The sequence below is a fragment of the Boleophthalmus pectinirostris genome, unplaced genomic scaffold (genome assembly GCF_026225935.1).
Source record: "Boleophthalmus pectinirostris isolate CB_2022bp ecotype Guang Dong unplaced genomic scaffold, ASM2622593v1 HiC_scaffold_6, whole genome shotgun sequence".
In the NCBI taxonomy this organism is placed as follows: Eukaryota; Metazoa; Chordata; class Actinopteri; order Gobiiformes; family Gobiidae; genus Boleophthalmus; species Boleophthalmus pectinirostris.
Genome location: NW_026571447.1, coordinates 30,782,075 through 30,805,585, shown reverse-complemented (window position 1 = coordinate 30,805,585; position 23,511 = coordinate 30,782,075). Strand labels below are relative to the sequence as shown.

At 38.3% G+C, this 23,511-nt stretch overlaps 1 protein-coding gene across 1 annotated transcript in view; it reads right to left on the bottom strand.

Moving 5' to 3' along the window:
* Positions 1-23,511, bottom strand: part of iffo1b (intermediate filament family orphan 1b) — a 44,116-nt gene that overhangs the window by 7,973 nt on the left and 12,632 nt on the right. The window contains exons 2-8 of the mRNA XM_055164247.1: positions 13,224-13,284; positions 7,408-7,503; positions 5,436-5,576; positions 4,672-4,853; positions 4,081-4,207; positions 2,267-2,356; positions 1,251-1,381 (exon numbers count right to left, since the gene is read on the bottom strand). Coding sequence (XP_055020222.1) covers positions 1,251-1,381; positions 2,267-2,356; positions 4,081-4,207; positions 4,672-4,853; positions 5,436-5,576; positions 7,408-7,503; positions 13,224-13,284 — 828 coding nt within the window. The remainder of the gene's footprint in view (positions 1-1,250; positions 1,382-2,266; positions 2,357-4,080; positions 4,208-4,671; positions 4,854-5,435; positions 5,577-7,407; positions 7,504-13,223; positions 13,285-23,511) is intronic.

Here is a 23,511-nt window from a genome sequence, read left to right as displayed (position 1 = left end):
TATAAATAAATATTAAAAGAGAGTAGAGAGAGTAAAAGAAAGTCTTGTATCCATAAAGGAGCCAAAAGTTCCATCAAAAACTATTCATTTGACATCTCAGGTAATAACTTGTACAGAATAAGTTATAAGAAGACAGGGACATCTTTTTTGTCCAATCAGACATTGTGAATGGAAACCTAACTTCCCACACACTTGATTCTCTGTCACTGAAGCTGAACACAAAATACCTAAGAGATTAGAACACTATAAGGAAAGAACTGCATGACACCATCCCAGACAATTGTTTCTGTGTGATGTTGTCACAGAAACAAAACAACACAGTGACAAGACAGGACTAAGTGGGCATGACTGAAAGTACAAACTGAAGCATGTTCCTGACTCACAGTCTGAAATCAGGTACAGGCCCTTTAAAGAACTGATAAAAGACAGACGCTGATTAACACAAATGATACTCTGGAGCGGGTTTCATCAACATTCCCTGGGGGTGTGATTCTAACTGTAATCACTGTTATTTCAGATTTTTCTTCTGTTTTTCTGTTTCTGTTGCATTTTTTAATCTGATCTTTGTTTAACGCACAGTTTATAAATCACAATCAACTGTCACTGTCACCTTTTTGTTGAAAACCAAACACCTAAACAGGACCATGAACGGTCTACTGAACTGAACTGAAAATGTGTTGTTTAAATCCATTTTATTTGTATTTATTCCTCAAACTTTAAAAACTTTTTGGCAGTGTTTATCAACATGTGCATTGTCTCACCATGGTAACTGCTAAACATTCCACTACAGATATAAATACTATACACCCCCAGCGTAATGTCATTGTAAAATATCAATTGGGGTTTGAGATTAACACTAGACCACTAGTAAAAACACCAGAGTTTGGCATTACTGCAGGACAGACAGGTCTTTGCTCTGTGATCAACACAAGTACCACTGTAAACTTTGGGTGCAGGGATGAGAGCTACAACAGAGGCAGAAAAGCATCTCCTCTTCTCCTGGTTCTCTCTCTACATGGAAAACTTTTGCCGCTCAATAAACGCTATAATAAGGTGCTCACACTACTGCCTTACTTCCTCTCCTTACACAGCCCTGCACTATGGCTGTAATTTGTCTGCCAGAATATTAAGAATATAGACAAACATTTAGAGAAACACTGTTAGTGAAAGAGAGTTTGATAAAGACAGTTGTGAGTTCGTGAGTGTGCAGAAAGTGTTAACATCGAGCTGAGTTTCAGATGTGTATTCACCTGTCTCCGCTCTGTGTGATGAGCCTCCTGCAGGTCTCCATCTGCACATCCAGGCCTCTCTTCATGGAGCACATCTCCATGTACTCGTGCAGGTGTCGGTTCATGTCACTCTTGGCTGTGGCCAGTTCAAGCTAAGCACACAACACACAGTTTCATAGTGTTACAAACTGCTTTTAGTGGGGTGTCCACCACCTGCTTGTCTCCATTGAGATGTTATTGCTTTGCCTGAAATGTTCTGCAGTGTGGCATTGAACTTATCTCTCTATGATTTATTAAATTACAAACGTTTATACCAGAGGTGGGGACTTGCAAGTCGTGATCTGGACTCAACTCAGACTTGAGTCGTCATTTTTAGGACTTGAGACTTGACTTGATAAAATGGACTAAGACTTGAGACTTGACTGGGAAGGTCAGAGACTTGGGACCTGACATGGACTTGAGGTCTGTGACTTGAGAAGACTTGAGAATCACTTTTAAATCTGAATTCTTTCTATTTTGATCATAATGATTGTCAAAACATTTCTACAACTCTTACATACTCTATAAATACTCATATATAAATATACTATGATTTTTTAAGTACAAGTTAGTTTAAAATTCATATAAATTGCAAAAATCTAAGCTATATTTGGAAAGTTGGTTTAAAGACTTAAATTACTTGAAGCTCAAAACAGACAATTTGGACTTGACTCAGACTTACGGGCCAGTGACTCGAGACTCGACTTGGACTTGCCTGTCTTTGACTTGGGACTCGACTTGGACTTGAGGTCTAAAACTTGAGACTTACTTGAGAGTTCCAAAACGACGACTTGGTCCCACCTCTGGTTTATACTGCTAAAAAACTACAATACCTTAAAAACTATTATTCTTTGTGCAGTAGGACTAAATATTGCCAGGTACCTAATTCTGGCCAGCCCTGTATCTCCATTTAAACAGGTTTTGTGATCACAGCTGATTAAAAACTCATAAAACTACTACTGAGTCTATAGTAGGAAGAAGCAGCAGCAGCATCTGACCTCAATCTGGTCGATGGTCTCTTGGTACTCCTTCTCTCTGGACTTAAACAAACACTCTGTGTCATTAATCACCTTCTCCAGGCAGTCCTCCTGAAGGACACAGACACAATGGGGACACTTATTGCACAGTGGGATAGACAAGAATCAAGTTATATTAAGTTAAGATTCTGCGTTATTTTATCTGTTGAGGCGGTCATATTGTGATTCAGTCTTTTTCTGTTTATTAGAAAGGCTTTCTATTCTCACCTACGCCTCCGAGCCTTAGTGTGGGGAAACAGGTAAAGCGTGAACTGAGCTCAAACTTCACACTTACACATCGAAACTGGAATAAGCCCAAAAATAAACCTAGACTAGACCAAGACTAAACCAGACTAAACTTTAGTTATGAATGAATTATGGTGAAACTCAATATAGAGATCTTTTTTTGCTGTATTGTCCTCCCACTGTGGTAATATTAACACAAAACAGTGATGCAAAGAAAGGCGCACGCTAAAACTAAAACTAAAACTAAAACTATGCTTACAGCTCATATACACCAACATATGACTCCAAACAGCTGGTGACTAAAAATAACTGCAAACTAATCCGCTCAATACAGCCTTCATTACGTATCTGAATGCACTTGTGTTGACCCGAAAAAGCCCCTGGACAAGAAAAAGACACTCAAAATCAATGTGCTGGTCTGGATTTCATTACAGCAAAATAGAGAAAACATCATCAAAAGTATATGGTGCTAGTGTTGATAAAAGCCACGCAGCAACAATAGGAGCACACGCAATAATTACATCAGTCTCAAACAATGGAACAGTCTCTTTAAAGGTGTACTGTGTAACTTTTCTGGTAATATCACTGCTCGGGTACAGTGTGTGTCTCCATGTCTGTATCATTCTCCTTCACATAAATATACCAGTGTAATTTTGTAAGAAATGGAGCCTGTGCTTCTCAGCTAACGGCAAACTAAATATCACATATCCAGATTCTGTTTCAAACATGACTCTTCCCTCTAATCTAAAGCTTCTCACAGAGATTTTAATGTAACCTCAATGTAATTTAAGTCAATGTAACTGTATATGTGTAATAATGTCATAGTTTTTATTTATTAGTGAACTTGCTGTATTGTCCCTGTAGAGGAGACATGTCAAAATCAAAATAATTATATTTGGCCCGCGAGATCATATCAATTCTGTATTAGAGCTGGCCCGCCGGCTACAGGCTATAGAGACACATTATTTATTTAAAATTGTGTTATTATTTTATAATTTGCTTGCTCTGGATTCAATGTTTAAGCAAAACAATTATTAAACATTTATTTTAATAACAAAAGGTTTAACATTACATATCTCGAAAGAAGAGAAAACATGCAGATGTTGTTGAAAATTTTCAATAAATATTTAATTTGGCCCTCGACTTAGTCCCAGTTTTTAATTTTGGCTCTCTGTGAATTTGAGTTTGACATCCCTGCTGTAGAGAAATGTGTCCCTCTGCATTTGATTTGTTAGGTGCAGGGCGCTGGAGGAACACATCTCCAGATCTTGAGCTAGTATGTGAAAATAATTCCTTCTTAATTCATTTTAAGACCTGTAATTTTCACCACTTATCACCGTCAACATTGCTTGAGCTGTGACTATATTATCATGTTGTAGCTACAATTGTTAGGTCGCATTTTGTATTTGAGCCTCACTTCCGTCACTGTGACCTGCCGGAAATGTTTTGTCAGTGGAACCTTATTTTGCCATCCAACAAAGTTTACATAAGAGAGAGAGAGCCTGTTCTCATGCCTAATCATAAATATGCATGGGCTGTGTGGTGGTTACCTCTCCTGGTGGGTGGGCTGGATCCGGAGGCAGAGTGCATCCTGGGAAATCCTCCCAGAGCAGCAGAGTCTCCTCAGTCTCCTCCCAGGCCAAACTGTCACAGTCGTCCTCAAACTCACACTCACGCCTGCAGCAGACAAGAGGAAACCTATTAAAAATCTGCTCTTTACAACTAGAATAATATGATTTAAATCTGGCTATTTATTGGTGCACTGTGGAACTTTCCACTACAGAAAGCCCACCTGCTTGTCTCCATGGAGATGCTTTGCCATGTAACATATATTTACATGTAATGCATTCATACAGTAAAGTACATGTGTTTTTATGGTTAAAAATGAATAAAATTAAACAAGACACAATTACCTGTATGTCAAGTTTAGAGAACATTATAAAATGGTTAAAATTAAACTCAAATAAGTCGTTTTTCTGCACAATCTGCTGGTTCTTTAAACTTTTACAATGAGCAAAATTGCAAATCATGACAATGTACTTCACACTACACTTTAGTAATCCTAACTCTTAAAATAAAAGGTAACCAAGACTTGACCATATCTAATAGTCTGTAATGTAATGAGTATGACAGACACTCACAGTTGGTTGAGCATCTTCTGCATCTCCTCGTTGATCTGATTGGCCGAGGAGCCGCAGTGAGGCTCCTCCTCTTTGGCCACGCCCCCATCGCTCTCCGAGGTGCTGACCGGCTCATCACACTCACTCCCGTTGTACGACAGAGGAGTGGGCTTACGACGGATATTCAGCTGGTTGTTTGGAACCTGAAATAGATCATATTAGGATTACTAATAATAAGAATCACGTATCAGTATTTGTTATTTGGTGATAAATTGAGCCACTCTTTGTCCAGATGTGGATTTGGTTTGAGTTTAGTTCTGGTTTAGTCCCAATTTTGATGTGAATAGAGAAGTGCACTCAGGTTATGCTCATACGTCCTTGTTTGGTCCTGGTTTGAGCCCAGTTTAGTCCTGATGTAGACTTGGATGGGTCATCTGGTCCTCATTTTGTCCTATTCTAATGTCTGTATATACCTTTATATTACTTATACAAATGCAAATACTGGAAATTTTGTGAATTCATTTCTGCTCTTTCCCAGTCTAGGTGTGCCCATCTCATTCCCAGTTTGTCCTCAGTGCATCAGATTTGTTTTTTTCAGCTGAGAAAAATATGTTTGTATGTTTACACAGCCATGCAATGAATGATATCCTAGTTAAACACAATTTGTTATTATTTATTTTTTGTGAAGTAAATGTGTGAACTTTACTATAAGTTGACATAGAAATATTGGTTATCTGCCACAACATCTGGACATCACCTCATGAAACAGTGAGATGTACCGGTACCTGGTACATCTGTATGACGTCCTCACAGTTCCTCTGCTGAGCCACGTCACACAGGCGGGTGGTGATCTCAATGCGGCGGCAGATGTCCATGTCCACCTTCATGGCCTTCTCCTGGATCTTACTGTCCAACTCCGACAGATTCTGGAGACAAAATAGTTAAAGGAAAAGGCTTTTACACAAGCTGTAGAAGTTTATATATGTTATAATGTTGTTACCTCATCAAAAACAGACCTGGAGTTGTGTTTTGTTTCATTCACATGTTTGAATAATCTTTTATTATTAGTTTGTCTACATCTCCAAACATCAAAATGCTCTGTTCCATCTTGTGATGTTGTGTAATAATTTTCAAGTGAGCAGCTCCTTTTACCTTTTGTTCAGTACAGATTGCAATTTCAGAGGTGAAATTATCCAAATGATTCTACTGAAGATGTATAGAGTTCAGAAACACAGTGGAGCACTTCCTGTATTTTGCAGAATTTCTTAAGTGTGTTTTAAATGTGAATGAAACAAAACAAAACTCTAACTCAGCTTCAAGACAAGAGAATTTTTATAGCTTTTTCAGCAGCAGCAGTAGCAGGAGTAGTAGCAGTAGTAGCAGTAGTAGCAGTAGTAGTAGTAGTAGTAGAGTAGTAGCAGTAGTAGTAGCAGTAGTAGCAGTAGCAGTAGTAGCAGTAGTAGTAGTAGTAGTAGTAGCAGTAGTAGCAGTAGTAGTAGTAGTAGCAGTAGTAGTAGTAGTAGTAGTAGTAGTAGCAGTAGTAGTAGCAGTAGTAGTAGTAGTAGTAGCAGTAGTAGTAGTAGTAGCAGTAGTAGTAGTAGTAGTAGCAGTAGTAGTAGTAGTAGCAGTAGTAGCAGTAGTAGTAGTAGTAGCAGTAGTAGTAGTAGCAGTAGTAGTAGTAGCAGTAGTAGCAGTAGCAGTAGTAGTAGTAGTAGTAGTAGTAGTAGCAGTAGTAGCAGTAGTAGTAGTAGTAGTAGTAGTAGCAGTAGTAGTAGTAGTAGTAGTAGCAGTAGTAGTAGTAGTAGTAGTAGCAGTAGTAGTAGTAGTAGTAGTAGTAGTAGTAGTAGTAGTAGCAGTAGTAGTAGCAGTAGTAGTAGTAGTAGTAGTAGTAGTAGTAGTAGCAGTAGTAGTAGTAGTAGTAGTAGTAGTAGTAGTAGTAGTAGTAGTAGTAGCAGTAGTAGCAGTAGTAGTAGTAGTAGTAGTAGCAGTAGTAGCAGTAGTAGCAGTAGTAGTAGTAGTAAGTCGAAAACCTTTAAAGTAAACAAATACGTGGAATAACATTATCTATCTGTATTTTAATCTATTTGCATTTTAATTAATCTATTTAATTATTAATATACTGTACCTTTTGCATACTAACTTAGGATACAACTTTAAATCATGTAAAATTTTACCAATTATTCTTTTAATATTAAATATATTTTTTATACAATTTTAAATGATTAGATATATGAAACAAATTTTATATTTTGTTATTTTATATTGAATTTTAATGAATGGGCATTTTGACTTGACAACATTATAATATAGAATAAAATAGCGTAATATGGGGATTCTGAAATATATTATTATGGCATAGTATTTAGAATATTATTAGATCACTTTGGTAACGTGCTTTTAGGAGACTCAAAGAAGATTTATGTTGCATTTTTCATCCACTTAGCACATTTTGCACGTTGTAGGTCAGCTTCTTCTGCGCCGATAGTTGCCCTGAGGTTGAGTAGCGTAGCATGTTAAGAATTACAGCTTTAAGATGAAGGTTCTGTATCACTGTAATTTGAGTTGAGTCAAAGTATTAAGAGAGGATGAAAAGATCTCACTTCATAGATTAAACCACATCAATTAACCATTTAACTGGGACAATGCCAGTCTTCTGGTCCTTTTATATTAAAGAATGCATGTCCAGTGAACACACAATAGTCCCATTGAGTGCACGATTATGGGCTTATGTAACTGAAACTGTCTGCGTGAACTCACGTTGCTCATGAGGCCTTTGAACAGGACCAGCTCTGCTTTCAGCTGCTGCACTCGGAGAGCCAGCTCGTCCTGACAGCCCTCGCTCTCCTGCAAGTCCTGAAATCACACAACAGAATCAAGTTATGTAAACACAAAAAATCTAATCCTGAAAACACAAGAAACCAAGTCAAAGTTTAAATGAATCCAAACCATCTCATTCAGTGTTTTTTTCATACTACTTTCTACATTTTATATTTGCGATGTAACAATATCCAAATCTCTCGGTACAATATTTATTATTATTATATTTTGAAGAGGCTAATATAATTGGAGATGTGACACTTTTTTGCTTTTAAAATAGCTTGACAAGATTTTGGTGTGAATTATTTCTGTCATAATCCCAAGAATTCAAGTAAAACACACATAACTTCATGTTTTCTGCACTGAAATGAAACATGGTATATGTAGTTCCCGATGTTTATAACTGATGCTACTATAAAACTTATAACTCGATATATTATGACTGCCCACGATATTATTGAGACTTTTGACGATACAGTATCATGATATTTTAGTTATTGTTACATCCAGAAATAAATATGAATGTTTATATAAACATAGTAGTTGCACCTGTCACTTTAGTAAAATATTGGGTGTTGAGGGGTCTAATTCAATAGCCAGGCTCGTGCCACCTAATGCCTCCTGTCAATTTCATTTCTCCCCAGCGACTAGGTCAAGAATCAGAATACACTAGACATTTTGCAAAAACGCCAAAAGTGCGAGTTCGGGCACCAGCCAAACAGCGAAGAGACATATATTCACTGTTATCAAGCGATTCCCAAGATCAAGGATTTAAAGCCGGAACAAAGAGAATGTTTTAGATTTGACCACTTTTCCAGCAAAATAGCACTATGTTTTACCTCTTAATTGTACTTTATTGTAAGGCTGTGCAATTAATCAAAATTTTGATCCCGATTTTAATTTCTGTGTCAAACGATCTCCAAACTTATATAATTGAGCGGAAACGATTTAGCTTAACAAAGTTTATTTTGGGATATTTTTAAATAAGCATATTTATTTTGTTCTTTAAATATAGAGATTGTAGAATAGCTGGATATTAAGTTTTTTTTATGCATTTATGTTTTTCTGTGCCTTATCTCATGTTCAACGTATACTTCCTTCATTTTATGTTTTATACATCGCAAAACTGCTATAAGATAAGGTTGTCCATTTGAAAGTTTTATGTAAATTATCAATAATAAAGTGTTTTTTTGAGAGATAGAAATGCTGAATAAATGTATCGTGTAACTAAAAAATAATAGTTTGAATAATCATGATTTCAATATTGAGGAAAGAAATCTTGATAATGATTTTTTCCATAATCGAGCAGCCCTACTTTATTGACATCTGCATTTGACAAATTCTTCAGAGGAGCTGGAGCAGACCTGCAGCTGGATGAGGTTTTTTCCACTTTAAAATTACCATAGAACTGAACAAAACTAAACTAAACCTTTCACCACAAGATTAAATTCAAGTCATTTAAACTGCATAATGTTTTACAGAGTATAAGATAATTAGGGGTGTCAAATTATCGCGTTAATTGCGATTAATTAATTACAGTCATATTTAGCGCGTTATGTTTTTTAATCGCGTTAATCTCATTTTTAATCTCTAACTTTACTGTTTCTGTATGCGAGTTGCTTTATTATAAAATCTGTTTTTATGCGTTGCTGGGACAACAACACACACACACACACACAAAACACATTTATAATTTTTTTTATTTCGGTAATTCCACTCATTGTTGGAAACCCACACAAAACGCGCGCAGTAAGAGTGATGTAAACATTATGGTAACGTAGGCGGCGTCAGGCACAATGGACGAGGTCGAAGAGCCAGTAGAACAGAGGCAGCAGTGCACAGGTAAAAACACATTCGTGTCTTGGAAATTATTCTCCCGACGTGAAATATAAAAGAAAATAACAAATATAATATCGCCTGAAAACAACCTGCATAGGCTCATGATGTCTGCACTACTGTCCTATAGTGACCTGCCACATGAGGGGACACGCACACACACACAAACACACACAAACACAAAAACACACAAACACACACACCTTCATCATCGTCATCAACCTGAGAACGCGCGGACCACGTTTCTTTCCGTAGTTACTGCGCGGACACCGACGTGCTCCCGTGAGCCGCGTGTGGATCGTGTTTTCTCGCTACGCTGCGTAAACCGCGCTTCCTCCTGTGCGCCTCTAATCCAGAACTAACACCAAGACTAAAACCAGGACTAATCCAGTCCAGGACTAAACCAGGACTAAACCAGAACTAAACCAGAACTAAAACCAGAACTAAAACCAGAACTAAAACCAGGTCTAAACCAGGACTAAACCAGGACTAAACCAGGTCTAAACCAGAACTAAAACCAGGACTAAACCAGGTCTAAACCAGGACTAAACCAGAACTAAAACCAGAACTAAAACCAGGTCTAAACCAGGACTAAACCAGGACTAAACCAGAACTAACACCAGGACTAAAACCAGGATTAATCCATTCCAGGACTAAACTAAGACTAAAGTAGGACTAAAGCAGGTCTAAACCAAGACTAAAACAAGGACTAAAACCAGTGATCTCATATATAAAGCATTTCTCTATCAATAATATTTTTAATATGGTTAAGGAAAGACTGGACTTTTTATTGTCTTTAAGTAGACAAAAGTTATTATGTTCAGATTTCCTCGTCTTTGCTACTTTACAGCAAACATTTTCTTATTCATGGAGACTTGGGCTCAACAGACAATTTGGAGAGATTTGTTAAACAATAAATGACTTTATTTTTAGATGAGATTAAAATTAGATTAATTAGATTAATTAATTACAGATCATAATTAATTAATCTATAAATTTTTTTAATCGCATGACAGCACTAAAGATAATACACACTTTATTCATTCATTTAATTTATTCTACATTGAAAAAGAATCGAGTTGGACTGGAGGCTGTCATCGGCATTGATTTACTCATTGTTTTTCGTCTTAATTATTTATGCGAGACAATCCTGGTCAAGTGAGTGCTCTTCGACTTGTGGTCTCTGGTTTGAGTGGCAGATTTCGCTAAATGGGTCACAGCACCTCACGGGTAGATTAAAGGAACACAGGAAGCGGCAGGGGCCTGACACACAACAGGAACAACAGGAAATCCACACGTGCAACCAGAGCGGAAATAAAATTAAAAAAAGTTTATACAGAAGCCATGTTGGCAGACAGAACGCTACTGGTTTATTTTTTACACCGTTAATATATAGATTTGTTCATTTAGTTAAATTAAGGACATGTATCTTGATTTGAATATTAAAAAAAAACATTGGTAAATTGATAAATATGTATGTTTATATTAGCTTTAGTAATTGTATTCAGTGTTCAGCGGTCTTACTCAACTCACACGTGCAAAAATATTGCTCATACTTTCATTTCATCATTACGTCACCTGTAAAAATGTGTCAATAGTTTCAGAGTTGAGGTGAAGATTTCCCCTAAAAAACTATTCTATAAGTACAATATTGATATAAATTGAATAAATTAGTTAATGAGGCACAGAAGTCGATATAGTATTTGTTGTGACAGAACTACTGAGGATTTTCTTTAAGTTATTTTTTTTCTTTTTTTTTTTTTTTTGCCAGTTTTATTTATCTTATTATTTATTGTGCCTTTAGAAAATCTTTAGAATTTTTATTTGCAATGTTGACCATCCAACGCTGCTAAGAAATGTAAGAAAGTGCAGTTAATTTACTTATTTGAAGTCCTCTTGAAACCAGTCAGTGTCTCAAACTGACAAATCAAACACAAATTAATTACTGTAATCGTTCTAATTACTGTAGTTTTTTATTATTATTTTTTTAATGGTGTATGATAAGATTCGAGCTGTTACTTCAGTGGTTAATTATTCATTCATTCTGCTAAAAAGGTAAAAAATTAAACGACTACTACAGCACTTTAAGTTACTCTCAACAAAATAACTGAAGATGCCGAACATTTGCGCAGTATATGGACTGAACCAGGACTAAACTGAGGACTGAACCAGGACTGAACCAGGACTAAAACAGGTCTAAACCAGGACTAAACTGAGGACTGAACAGAGGACTGAACCAGGACTCAATCAGGACTAAACCAGGTCTCAACCAGGAGTGAACCAGGACTAAACCAGGACTGAAGCGAGGACTGAACCAGGACTGAATCAGGACTAAACAGGACTAAACCAGGACTAGACCAAGACTAAACCAGGACTAAACCAGATCTAAACCAGGACTAAACCAGGACTGAACAGAGGACTGAACCAGGACTCAAACAGGACTAAACCAGGACTAAACCAGGTCTCGACCAGGAGTGAACCAGGACTAAACCAAGACTGAAGCGAGGACTGAACCAGGACTGAATCAGGACTAAACCAGGACTAAACCAGGACTAGACCAAGACTAAACCAGGACTAAACCAAATCTAAACCAGGACTAAACCAGGACTGAACAGAGGACTGAACCAGGACTCAAGCGGGACTAAACCAGGACTAAACCAGGTCTCGACCAGGAGTGAACCAGGACTAAACCAGGACTGAAGCGAGGACTGAACCAGGACTGAATCAGGACTAAACCAGGACTAAACCAGGACTAGACCAAGACTAAACCAGGACTAAACCAGATCTAAACCAGGACTAAACCAGGACTGAACAGAGGACTGAACTAGGACTCAAACAGGACTAAACCAGGACTAAACCAGGTCTCGACCAGGAGTGAACCAGGACTAAACCAAGACTGAAGCGAGGACTGAACCAGGACTGAATCAGGACTAAACCAGGACTAAACCAGACCCAAGACTAAACCAGGACTAAACCAGATCTAAACCAGGACTAAACCAGGACTGAACAGAGGACTGAACCAGGACTCAATCGGGACTAAACCAGGACTAAACCAGGTCTCGACCAGGACTAAACCAGGATTGAACCAGGTCTCAACCAGGACTAAACCAGGACTCGACCAGGACTAAACCAGGATTGAACCCAGGACTAAACCAGGACTGAACCAGGACTAAACCAGGACTGAATCAGGACTAAACCAAAACTAAACCAGAACTGAACCAAGCCTGAACCAGGACTAAACCAGGACTGAACCAGGACTGAACCAGGACTGAACCAGGACTAAACTAGGTCTAAACCAGGACCAAACCAGGATTAAACCAGGACTAATCTTGGACTAGGATTTGGAATCTAGGACCACCCTGAGAGAACCCCAAGCCCGTGAAGCAGGATGTCTGCAAAGCGCGATCGGACATCAGCTGCACTGAGCCCCGTACAGCGTGAAGCTCTGAGTCGGTCCTTTCGCCCGGTCGGTCTATGTGGGCGCACCTCCAGGCCCGTCCTGACATTCGAAACCGTAACGATGGCGTTTCACCGCTGCTGATATCGCTGTGATTTTAGCGAATTTGTATGTAAGAAAAACGAAAAACCCACCACTTCAATCCAGGTTAAAAATGGATTATATCGCGCGTTACTGACATTTGTACCGAGTAAAATATTACATTTTTTTCCCTGTAATGCCTTACATTATTGCATTACAGCAAAAAGCAACGCATTACAGTAATTCGTTACTTTTATAATGCATTACTCCCAACACTGTTTATTGTAGCTGATATTGTCTATTTAAAATCTGTTTACTCAGATTATCCTGCTTTACTGTTATTGTGTCAGTGGCATAAATTAGTTTCAATATTATCGTTTATCACAATATTTATTTGTAGCGATATATCGTCCTTCAAACTGTGTTATGGTGACAGTCCTACCTCCTGAAGGTCTGAAATCTTCTGCTGCAGGTCCATCCTCACGGTGCTCTCCTCCTCCCACCTGCACAAACACACGCAGGAGTCAGACATGGTGCACTGCTACAGACTGACAAACTCTTTACACCGTAGACTCAGCGTGGAGATTTAAATTAACAAGAACAGTCATAACAAAAGCAAATGATTCAAACCGTCACCAATTAATGTACAGATTTGATTATGCACAATTATCAATACTACTGATATTGAGGAAAATTATATAAATAGGAAGTCAAATAGTTTTAAAATGTTATATTTATCAGAATAACCAAACAACTGTATTAAAGAAACTGCTATTATTTTGTGATGAAAGATCGAATTCTACTATACAAAAATGTGTTTTATATGGTCGTATCAAAGTCAGTATGAAGTATTCACTGGAAAAGCGACCTCTACAACTTCATTAAATACACGTTCAGCTTCTAGTGGGTAATCGTTTGATCTTTTCTGTATTTCGGTTCTTTTGTTTCTTTACAAAAGTTTATTACCTGCATTGTTTTTAAAGCTGCTGCCTGTGCTTTGTTTAATCAAATGCATTATTATTACGAACTTGTCCTGCACATGACTGTTTTTGGTTTTATCGTTTCAAAAGGTGAATAGTGTGTCTTTTATGAGCTTGATTTGTAAATTAGAGCCATGCTTTTGTTAGTCATCTTCCTGTGGTTCACGTTAGCACAGGAGGAGAGAGGCAGCTGCTGCAGAGGCTGTGCCCCGTCTTTACACAAATGCTGTTTAAGATGGAGCAGGCGGCAGCACATCGCCCCCTGTGGGAATTTTAAATCCGAGAGGCCCTGAGTCATGAGATCAGACTTGTTGTTGACAGGGAGGACGATGTTCGATGAGTAAGGTGAGAGACACGGCCAAGAATACACACTGCAAAAAAATGTATGTCTAACCTTGTTTAAAAGGCGTTTGAAGAATAAGTATCTGGGTTTGAAAAAGAGGTCATTAGATCTGTGGGTATGACAGAACATTTACATTGTTTTATGATACTGACGTCATTCCAAGAAAGTTTATCTCTTAATAAACATTAAAAAATCTAAATTAAAGATTAAAATCAGCCATATAACATACTGAAACACTTGAAATTTAGCACATAAAATCTTGAAAGAGGAGCTCGTGACATTGTAAATTGGGATATGACATTTTTTGATGGAGAGGAGACTGTGTCAGATTGGGCGATTCACAGTTTTTGACAATCCACAAATCTTGAATCTTATTATTTTTAGGAGCTCTGCCCACAAACTTGCCACATTAATCTTTTATCTTAAAATCCTGACAATAAGTACGTCTTTGTGGTTAAATAATTACACTGCTGAAAAAAACGATTTGACATGTAATAGTCCAGTTGTGCTGATGAAAAAGACAATGAACTTAATGCCAGTTTTATTTGAACAGGCCCAGTAATTACAGAGATATTACCAAACTATAAACAAGGTCAAAACATCTGCAATCTATAAAGGCAAATGCTATTATATGATTCTGACCTGTCCTGCAGCTCGATGGTGAACTTTGAGAACGTTTTCCTATTCAAAGAGATACTAGTAATATTATCTTGTGAATTGTTAATTACTTTGACAATGGGCAGGATTTCCCATCATTCTTAAACTCATGGATAGATACGTAGGAATGTTATGATGCGTCGTTATTCCAAACTAACATCCCAAATTCAAGGTAAATCTTAAAAGGTCTGTACCTGATTTAAAAACCAAGAGTCAGCCCCGCCCACTTAGTCCATCCTGCCGCTGTGGCATTGCACCAGGACACAGAAACAACTGTTGGAGATCGTTTCAGGTGGTTCTTTGCAAATTGTTTTACAATCTCCACCTTCAAGTGTTTTAGTTACTCTTAAAAATGCATCATGACAGAGAATAAAGTGTCTGGGATAGTTTCAGGCAGTTGGTTTCCCATAATTTTCTGAAATAATTTGTGATGTAACATTTGTTTATGTGCAGGATTTAAGTTTTTTTAAAGAACCAAACTGTTTTTCATTGTAATTTGTATGCAATTTGTATGATTTTTACACTGAATAATGTTGAACCAACACAAGAAGCAGCACAGAAAAAGAGTAAACAACAAGAGTGAGATCTTTGTGCACAAAAAACATATTTGGTGTTGTAATAACAGTAAGTTTTTCAATTATAATTATTGTCATGCTAAGTTTAATTTAGATTATAAATCATTTCAAAGGACAAACACATTTCCATTCTCACTTTGAAACATTTAAAATCAAGCTGGGCCTTGATCATTTCGCTCTGTAATGAGTTTGTTGTTAAAATTACTGGTTTCTGTCTTGACATAAGCTGATCCAAAAGATTCAGATGCCATAAAAGATGTAAAATTCCCATCACTAATAATGATTTCCCTGAATTGGATGAAAAGAAATGACCCTGTAGCTTCTGAATTAGTTAAAGCACAACAAAATATTGCATAAAATGAGTAGATTATATTTCACAGTCTCAATTTTGGTCTTATTTAGCATCTTATACAAGACAATTCACGATATAAAGAGCTTTAATCTAGCCAAGGACACGTTCAAATCACAGGTCCTTTAACTAACGTGGATATTTTGCAGCGAGCGCCCGTACGCTGGGCCCCCTCCCCGTCGTACAGTGACAGTTTGTATATGGTGCATTGCAGAGGCAGAGCGGCTGTGCGTGCAGAGGGGCGTGTGAGCCGAGGAGGAAGTGCAAACTCGCTGAAAATCTCAGACAAAACGAGAGACACAGAGGGCAGGAGCCGGGGGAGGAACTCAGCTGTGCTCCACAAAACATGAGAAATGACCAGGATTAGACAAACACGGCAACATATACAAAAGAGAGAATGTATAGGTTCAGTTAAGCCTTGACTAGTATAGATTTGTGAAACTAGTGAGTAAGTCGAGGTTTAAGGTGTGTATATGACAGGTCAGATTACTAATTTCAGTAAAACGTACAGTAGTTAACGTCATTTTATATTTAACACTAAATCAGACCTGTCACAATAATATAATACTCAAATAAATATAGACGCAAAAACCCAAGAGCAGATTTAAACCACAAAAATTGTTAAAAAAGTACAATATTGTTAAAAAAAAATCATGAACTGCAACAAATAAACAGCAGAATGAGACACTTTAGCATCTGTAATGAGTCATAGAAGTTATTAAGTCAACCTTTTACAGATTAAATCTTATTGTATGGCCAAAAAATATTCAAAAATGTCACAGTAGTATAAGGAAAAAGTACACATAATAAATATTGACACCATAATATATTTTCCATATACTGAAAGGTAAGTCTTTATAGTATGATGACAGGCCAAGTTTGACAAGTTTATAGTATAAATTTGATTAGTGAGTAAGTCTAAATTTAAAATGCATATGACAGGTTCATTCCGCACTCTTCTCTCCAATTTATGTCTTTCTTTTTTAAAATTTTAATCTTCATGATTATTTATGTTTTGATTTGTTTTTATTATGATTTTAAATTCTGTGCTTTGAATTACTTTGTGTACGAATTGTGACAAATAAACTTGCCTTGCCTTGTTAGACAACAGATTTTAGTAAAATGTAGTTAACATGGGTTATGGAACAATCTGACTGATGATTTTAAAAAAAAGTCTGTAAAAAAAAAAGAGTATAAAGCATTATGTTTTGAAAGATATAGAGCTCGGGAATGAATGAATTATGCATTAAATTTAGTTTGTTTTCATTTATATTTTGTTTCTTATATATACAGTAAGTTGCAAATGAAATTGTAAATGCAAACTTGCTGTTCATACATTCCTGGAATTCTGTCATAGTTTAATTGGGTTTGGCGTTATAATTACTTTTTACTTCAGCCTAAACCCTTTTGGTCATGATCCACGGGTTTGTAGTCTATGTTTTGTTTTGTTTTGTTTTGTAGTGCTGCAAAATTACCTTAAAAAAAAAAAAAAAAATACAATAAAAAGCTTTTCTGGGGGAGGTTTCTGGGGCATTGAGTCAATTTCAATTCCAGTGCTTTCATTGCAAAAAAACTTCTAAAACATGTGTTTCTTCAGTGTGCGGGGTCACCTCTCCACAGATCTGACCAGTAACTTGGCCTGCTCTATCCACAGAGATGGGTAAGTTTAATGCCAAGCTGTGGAACTTTAAAATTTTTTAGGAAAAGCAATAATACCTCCATGGTGACAAGCAGGTGGCCGTCCTTCCACCAACTTTAAGACAATTTAATAACTAGTTTGACAATCATGGTGACGACTAAAACCTGGAACAGTTTTTGTGAAGATGTGAGACAGGTCTTTACTTTTACTCTTTTTAAATCCAGACTCAAAACGGTTTTGTTTCGCTGCGTATGGCTGAAAGGTTTTCATTTTTCATTCTGCACTCTTCTGTCTAATTTAATGTCTCTTTCTTTCTTTTTAATTTTATGATGATTATTTTTGTTTTGATTTGTTTTTATTGTGATTTTAATGTATTTCTTATTCTGTAAAGCACTTTGAATTAGTTTGTGTATGAACTGTGCTATAAATATAATATATATAAACCTAAGCCTTTATAATTTTACTTTCTGGTTGGACATGGGCAGCAGACGTGATATAAGTAGAGGAAAATTTATTTTAAAATGTATTACCTATAGCAAACATATTGTAAACAAGGGCCTTTAATTCCTTCTAATTCAGATAATAGTCACAAATTGGAGGGAAAAAAATAAGACAAGTGCCAAAAATGTATTCTTAATTTTAAAAAACTTGAGAAAAATGTTTCCTGTTTATAAAATATCCTTGAAAATAGATCTAGAGTAGACCGACAAATTACTCCAAACTACTGCTTGACTAAACTAAACTAACTCTCTTTTTTTGCAGTGCTCCATGGTGTAAAGGCAATGAGCTGAATCAGATCCACAATGCGCCCTGAAGAGTAAATAAGAGCAGGACATGTTTGTGTACAGGCTTTGTGTCTTATGTAAGTTATGGTCGTGTGAAAGTACACAGCCAGTTTCAGTCAGAGAAAAGCCTCTGGTGACTATTGTGTGAAGTAAGTTTAGACTCTCTGACCACATCATATATGAAAGAAATAAGATCATACAACATGTTAACACGCAGAGAGGCTACAGAAAGTGTGTGTTCTTTATTTGACCTCAAAGTGAGAGTTTCAGGGGCGTAGTCATTTTCCATAACGCTAACACTTTTTACCTCCGCCAAGGAGGTTATGTTTTTGCCGGGGTTTTTCTGTCTGTTTGTTTGTTTGTCTGTTAGCAACATAACTCAAAAAGTTATGGACCGATTTTGATGAAATTTTAGTTAACATTGTGGTAAATGGGGCCAAAAATTTTGTTTCTCAATATCTCGGTTAATTATTGACCAAACCCCATGAAATTTGGCTCAGGGATGGACAATGAGATCCTCTTTCATATTCAAAAGGCTGATCCGGATCTGATCCAGAAGACTGATTTTATCGCAATTTATATAAAAAATGGGGGTAGTCCTTGGCGAAGGTCTGCGCTCTCTGAGTGCTTTTCTAGTTACGTTTGTTTTTATTGTTCAGAACAGTTGACAAAAAGCAAATAACTTGTTTAACAAATATAGATAACTCAAAAATTCTGCAGATTGTAGGCTCTATTTAAAAAGCTCAAAATGTCCGCTACTGCCTAAACCCACAGTACAAAACTTTTGCTTAAAAAATTGACTAAAATCTGCTGTGAAAAATGTACTCTGTCAAATGGAAATGTTTTTCGTTTGGCTCTAATCTTCCACAGAATGTCATAAAACCTCAAATTCTAATCTAATTCCACTGAGAATACTGAAGTAAGGTGTGAACTTGCTATTTCTGTTGTGGAAAAAATTATATATCTCTTGGTGATAAATAATTCATCTATTTGCGAAGCCCGGTGAGTTTTTGGAATACAGACAAAGGTTTGTTCTTGTTACAGCAGATATGGACAGAGCCTAAGCCTGTCTTGGCCACAGACCAACATCCTCTCCTCTCTCCAGTCTCCCCGAGCACCCCCTCCAGAGCACCTGAGCTCTCAGTATTTATACAGAAATACAAGTTACATACATATCAAAGCACAGAAGAGATCAAAGCTTTTATTTCAGACTTACTAAATGACTAACTTAATAACTTACATTTGAGGACAGCTAAGACAGCACACAGTTTCCTGAGGGTGGAGGAGGACAGTTTTGTCCATTGAGCCTTCACACATTTTAATGACTAATCTGATCTAAGTTAGAAATCACAATCATTTACGCAAAAACAGATTGAGAGAGATCTTTCCACAATATAAATCACAATTTCCATGGAATCAGGCACATAACATGATTCTGAAAGTGTCGCTTTACACGTCAGTGAAGGTAAATTAATTCTGTAGCCACAGCTGCTCTGGTGTATGATAAAAACAAGGCTGACAATCTCTTTCTAAGACCGCTCTGTCCACTACTATTTACTCACACATCAAAATCATATAGTCAAGTGAAGTGTCTCACTTAAGAATACAACAGAGGGCACTGGTCAGAGATGAGGAAGAACTTGGAAGCATAAGTTTGTTAAAAAAACGACCAGGATTAGACAGACATGGCAATATAATACAAACATAATACAATAGATCAGGGGTCTCAAACTCAAATTACCTGGAGGCCACATTAGATAAAGTCTGAGTGAGGCTGGGCCGCATTGAGTATTCGATAAATAGCTGTTGCACGGGAAAAAGGAGAGAGAAAGAACAACACGCAACACACTTTCTTAATCTTTAATAACAGTTCAGAACATGAAAATGTATTCAGAACGTAAGTTTAAACTAATACATCTACTCTTCTTCTTTTGCCTACTCCTTGCTGGTTGAAACCTGGCTACGATTCATCTTGTACAGCTGAGAGATATTTGGCTTGCAGGAGGAAGCAGATCCTCAGGATAGATTGAAGATGCTCATCAGTGAGCCTTGACCTGTATGGTGCTTTCACACCAACAGTATTTGGTGCGCACCAAACGGTCCATTCGAACCAGAAGTGGTTAGTTCGGTTCGTTTGCGTTGGTGTGAAAGCGTCAATCGGACTCGGACCCGAACCAACTCAAGCGGACCGAGACCGAAAAAAAGAGGTGGTCTCGGTTCGCTTGAATCACCAAATGACCAACTTTGGTGCGGTTCCTCTGGGGTGAACGCGAACCCGGGTCCAAACCATAGACAGCAGGTCCAAGCGAACTATTCTAGATGCATCATGGGAGAAACGCGTCTCCTGCCTGTAATGACGCGCTGTACGACTCCAGCGCAGTAACAGATTGTTGTCCAGACGCAGCCGCGATTCATTTTCGAAATATTTTACCAACAATGGCCAATACAGAGAATGTAACACACGAAGATCAGAGCAAGAACGTGCGAACGTGTGGCTCCAGAGTGAGTCAAAAATGGAGGTGTGTACTTCTGTTCAGGACCTGCACAGAGGTCCCGGTGTTCCCCGTGATCAGCATTTGTTATTTTAGGCTTTAATTAACCAAATAATTTTATGGCAATACGCAATCGCCCATTCAATTGATTCACCTTTAAAAAATGTCCTGCTTTTAGCCTAGTGTGAGAAATACAGTCGGACTAGATCCAAACCAGAGTCCCGAACCAGCAGGAGCAGCTCCGGTTCTGTCCGGGCTCAGATGACGTGGAGCGGGGAGTGAAAAGCGCTTTTCCCGGGAAGAACCAAATGCGGACACCAACTAAACTGGATTCACGTTCTGTCCGGATGCTTTGCACCACCTCGGAACCAGCCGCGGTTCTTGAGCGCGGAGGACAGCAGCAGCACAGACCTGTAGGTAGTACACAGCGCATTCTCACTTTCCCCGCACGGAACACGGAACCAGCGCGCAGACGGCGGAACGTACCCGCTCAGACCCAGTCATTGCGCACTGGTCTTGCTCGCCACCGTCTGGAACCAGCACATGGAGGACAGAGCCTCCGGACCATCTGACCAACGCGCTTGTAGGACGACAGAAGACCAAGGACCAGACTCCAGCGCCGTCCTGAGGAGCTGCGCGCTACGCTGAACGCTGTTGGCTGCTGCTGTTACCGGAACTCAGAACTGATGCGGTGAGTTTGTACAAAGTTCTACGTTGCTGTTTTATGAGTTCATGGTGATAAGATGAGGACGACCGCGGTATTAACAGGGAACATCAGTATTGGTTACTGGAGATATCACTGTTCTACCGGGATACAGAGGCTCGTTAATTGGACCAGTTTTGGTTCGTTTGCCGGTGTGAAACCGGACCACACTGGAGTGTATCTGCTTCTCGTATGTCAAACACGGATGGAAGACGCTTGTTTTTGCCTCGTACTTTTTGCTAACATGTCGCCAAGCCTCTGGAATAGATCACTGCAGTTTTGTGGTGCTTGCATATTGATGGGACAGCTGTGTTTGCCGCTGAGTGCGCGTGGATTTCGCTGACGCACAGGTGGAGCTTGGTCATCGGGTTGCCAGCAAGTTACGCACCGAGTGTTGAACAGATAAACAGACTGTCAATGTCTTTTTATTTCTTATTACCCCCTCCAATAAAGGTCCCATACTTATGAACAGGGGAATTGCGTCAGCGCCTCCTCTGCGCTCTGATGCTGTGGTTGTGGGAGCGTAAAGTGAAGTGCGCACACGTGTACCACCATGTGTGGTTTGTTTTGGTTCTTCGGTGACGCCGTATGTGCACGTGTACTTGTATTAACAGATCCACTTAGACTCGTTGCTTCATAACTGCTGTAAATTGAGTTTTGGGATGTAAACTGCGTTAATAATCTGTTGTGAATCTGTATGGGCACCGATTGCAGCTTCATCTGTCAGTGCGGCCCGCGGTAGGGGGGTGGGATTGTGTGTACATCTACCGCGGGCCGCACTGACATTATTCTTTGGAATCAAGTGGAGGGCCGCAAAAAATCCTTCCGCGGGCCGCAGTTGGCCCCCGGGCCGCGAGTCTGAGACCCCTGCAATAGAGTGTCTGTATAGAGTACAGTGCGTAGGCGTCAGGTAAACCTTGACTAATATAGATTTGTGAGACTAGTGAGTAAATCTAGGTGTGAGGTGCGTATGACAGGTCAGATTACTCATTTCAGTAGTAGTAGTAGTAGTAGTAAAAATAATTTTACAGGCAGTGTTGGGAGGGTTACTTTAAAAAATGTGTTCCCCTACAGATTACAGATTACATACCCCAAAATGTAGTTTGTAACATAATCCATTAAATTATTTTAAAGTGAGTAACGTAATCTGAATATTTTGGATTACTTAGTTTGCTGTAGAGAAGCAAAGACGAGGAAATCGTAACATAAGATGTTTTGTCTGCTAAAAGAAAATAAAAAGACCAGACTTTACTTAAACCAATTAAAAATAGTACTGGTAGAAGACAAGGAGACACGGTCTGCACAGCATGGTTTAGTCCTGTTAAATCCTGTTTGAGACATAGTTTAGACCTGGTTTTAGTCCTGGTTCAGTCTTGAATTAATCCTGGTTTAAATGTGGTTTAGTCCTGGTTTAGATCTGGTTTTAGACCTGGTTTAGACCTGGTTTGGGCCTGGTTTAGACCTGGTGTTAATCCTGGTTTAGTCCTAGTTTAGACCTAGTTTAGACCTGGTTTTAGACCTGGTTTAGACCTGGTTTTAGTCCTGGTTTAGTCCTAGTTTAGACCTAGTTTAGACCTGGTTTTAGACCTGGTTTAGACCTGGTTTTAGTCCTGGTTTAGTCTTGAATTAATCCTGGTTTAGATGTGGTTTAGTCCTGGTTTAGATCTGGTTTTGGACCTGGTTTAGACCTGGTTTGGGCCTGGTTTAGACCTGGTGTTAATCCTAGTTTAGTCCTAGTTTAGACCTAGTTTAGACCTGGTTTTAGACCTGGTTTAGACCTGGTTTTAGTCCTGGTTTAGTCCTAGTTTAGACCTAGTTTAGACCTGGTTTTAGACCTGGTTTAGACCTGGTTTTAGTCCTGGTTTAGTCCTAGTTTAGACCTAGTTTATACCTGGTTTTAGACCTGGTTGAAACCTGGTTTTAGTCCTGGTTTAGTCCTAGTTTAGACCTAGTTTAGACCTGGTTTTAGACCTGGTTTAGACCTGGTTTTAGTCCTGGTTTAGTCTTGAATTAATCCTGGTTTAGATGTGGTTTAGTCCTGGTTTAGATCTGGTTTTGGACCTGGTTTAGACCTGGTTTGGGCCTGGTTTAGACCTGGTGTTAATCCTAGTTTAGTCCTAGTTTAGACCTAGTTTAGACCTGGTTTTAGACCTGGTTTAGACCTGGCTTTAGTCCTGGTTTAGTCCTAGCTTAGACCTAGTTTAGAC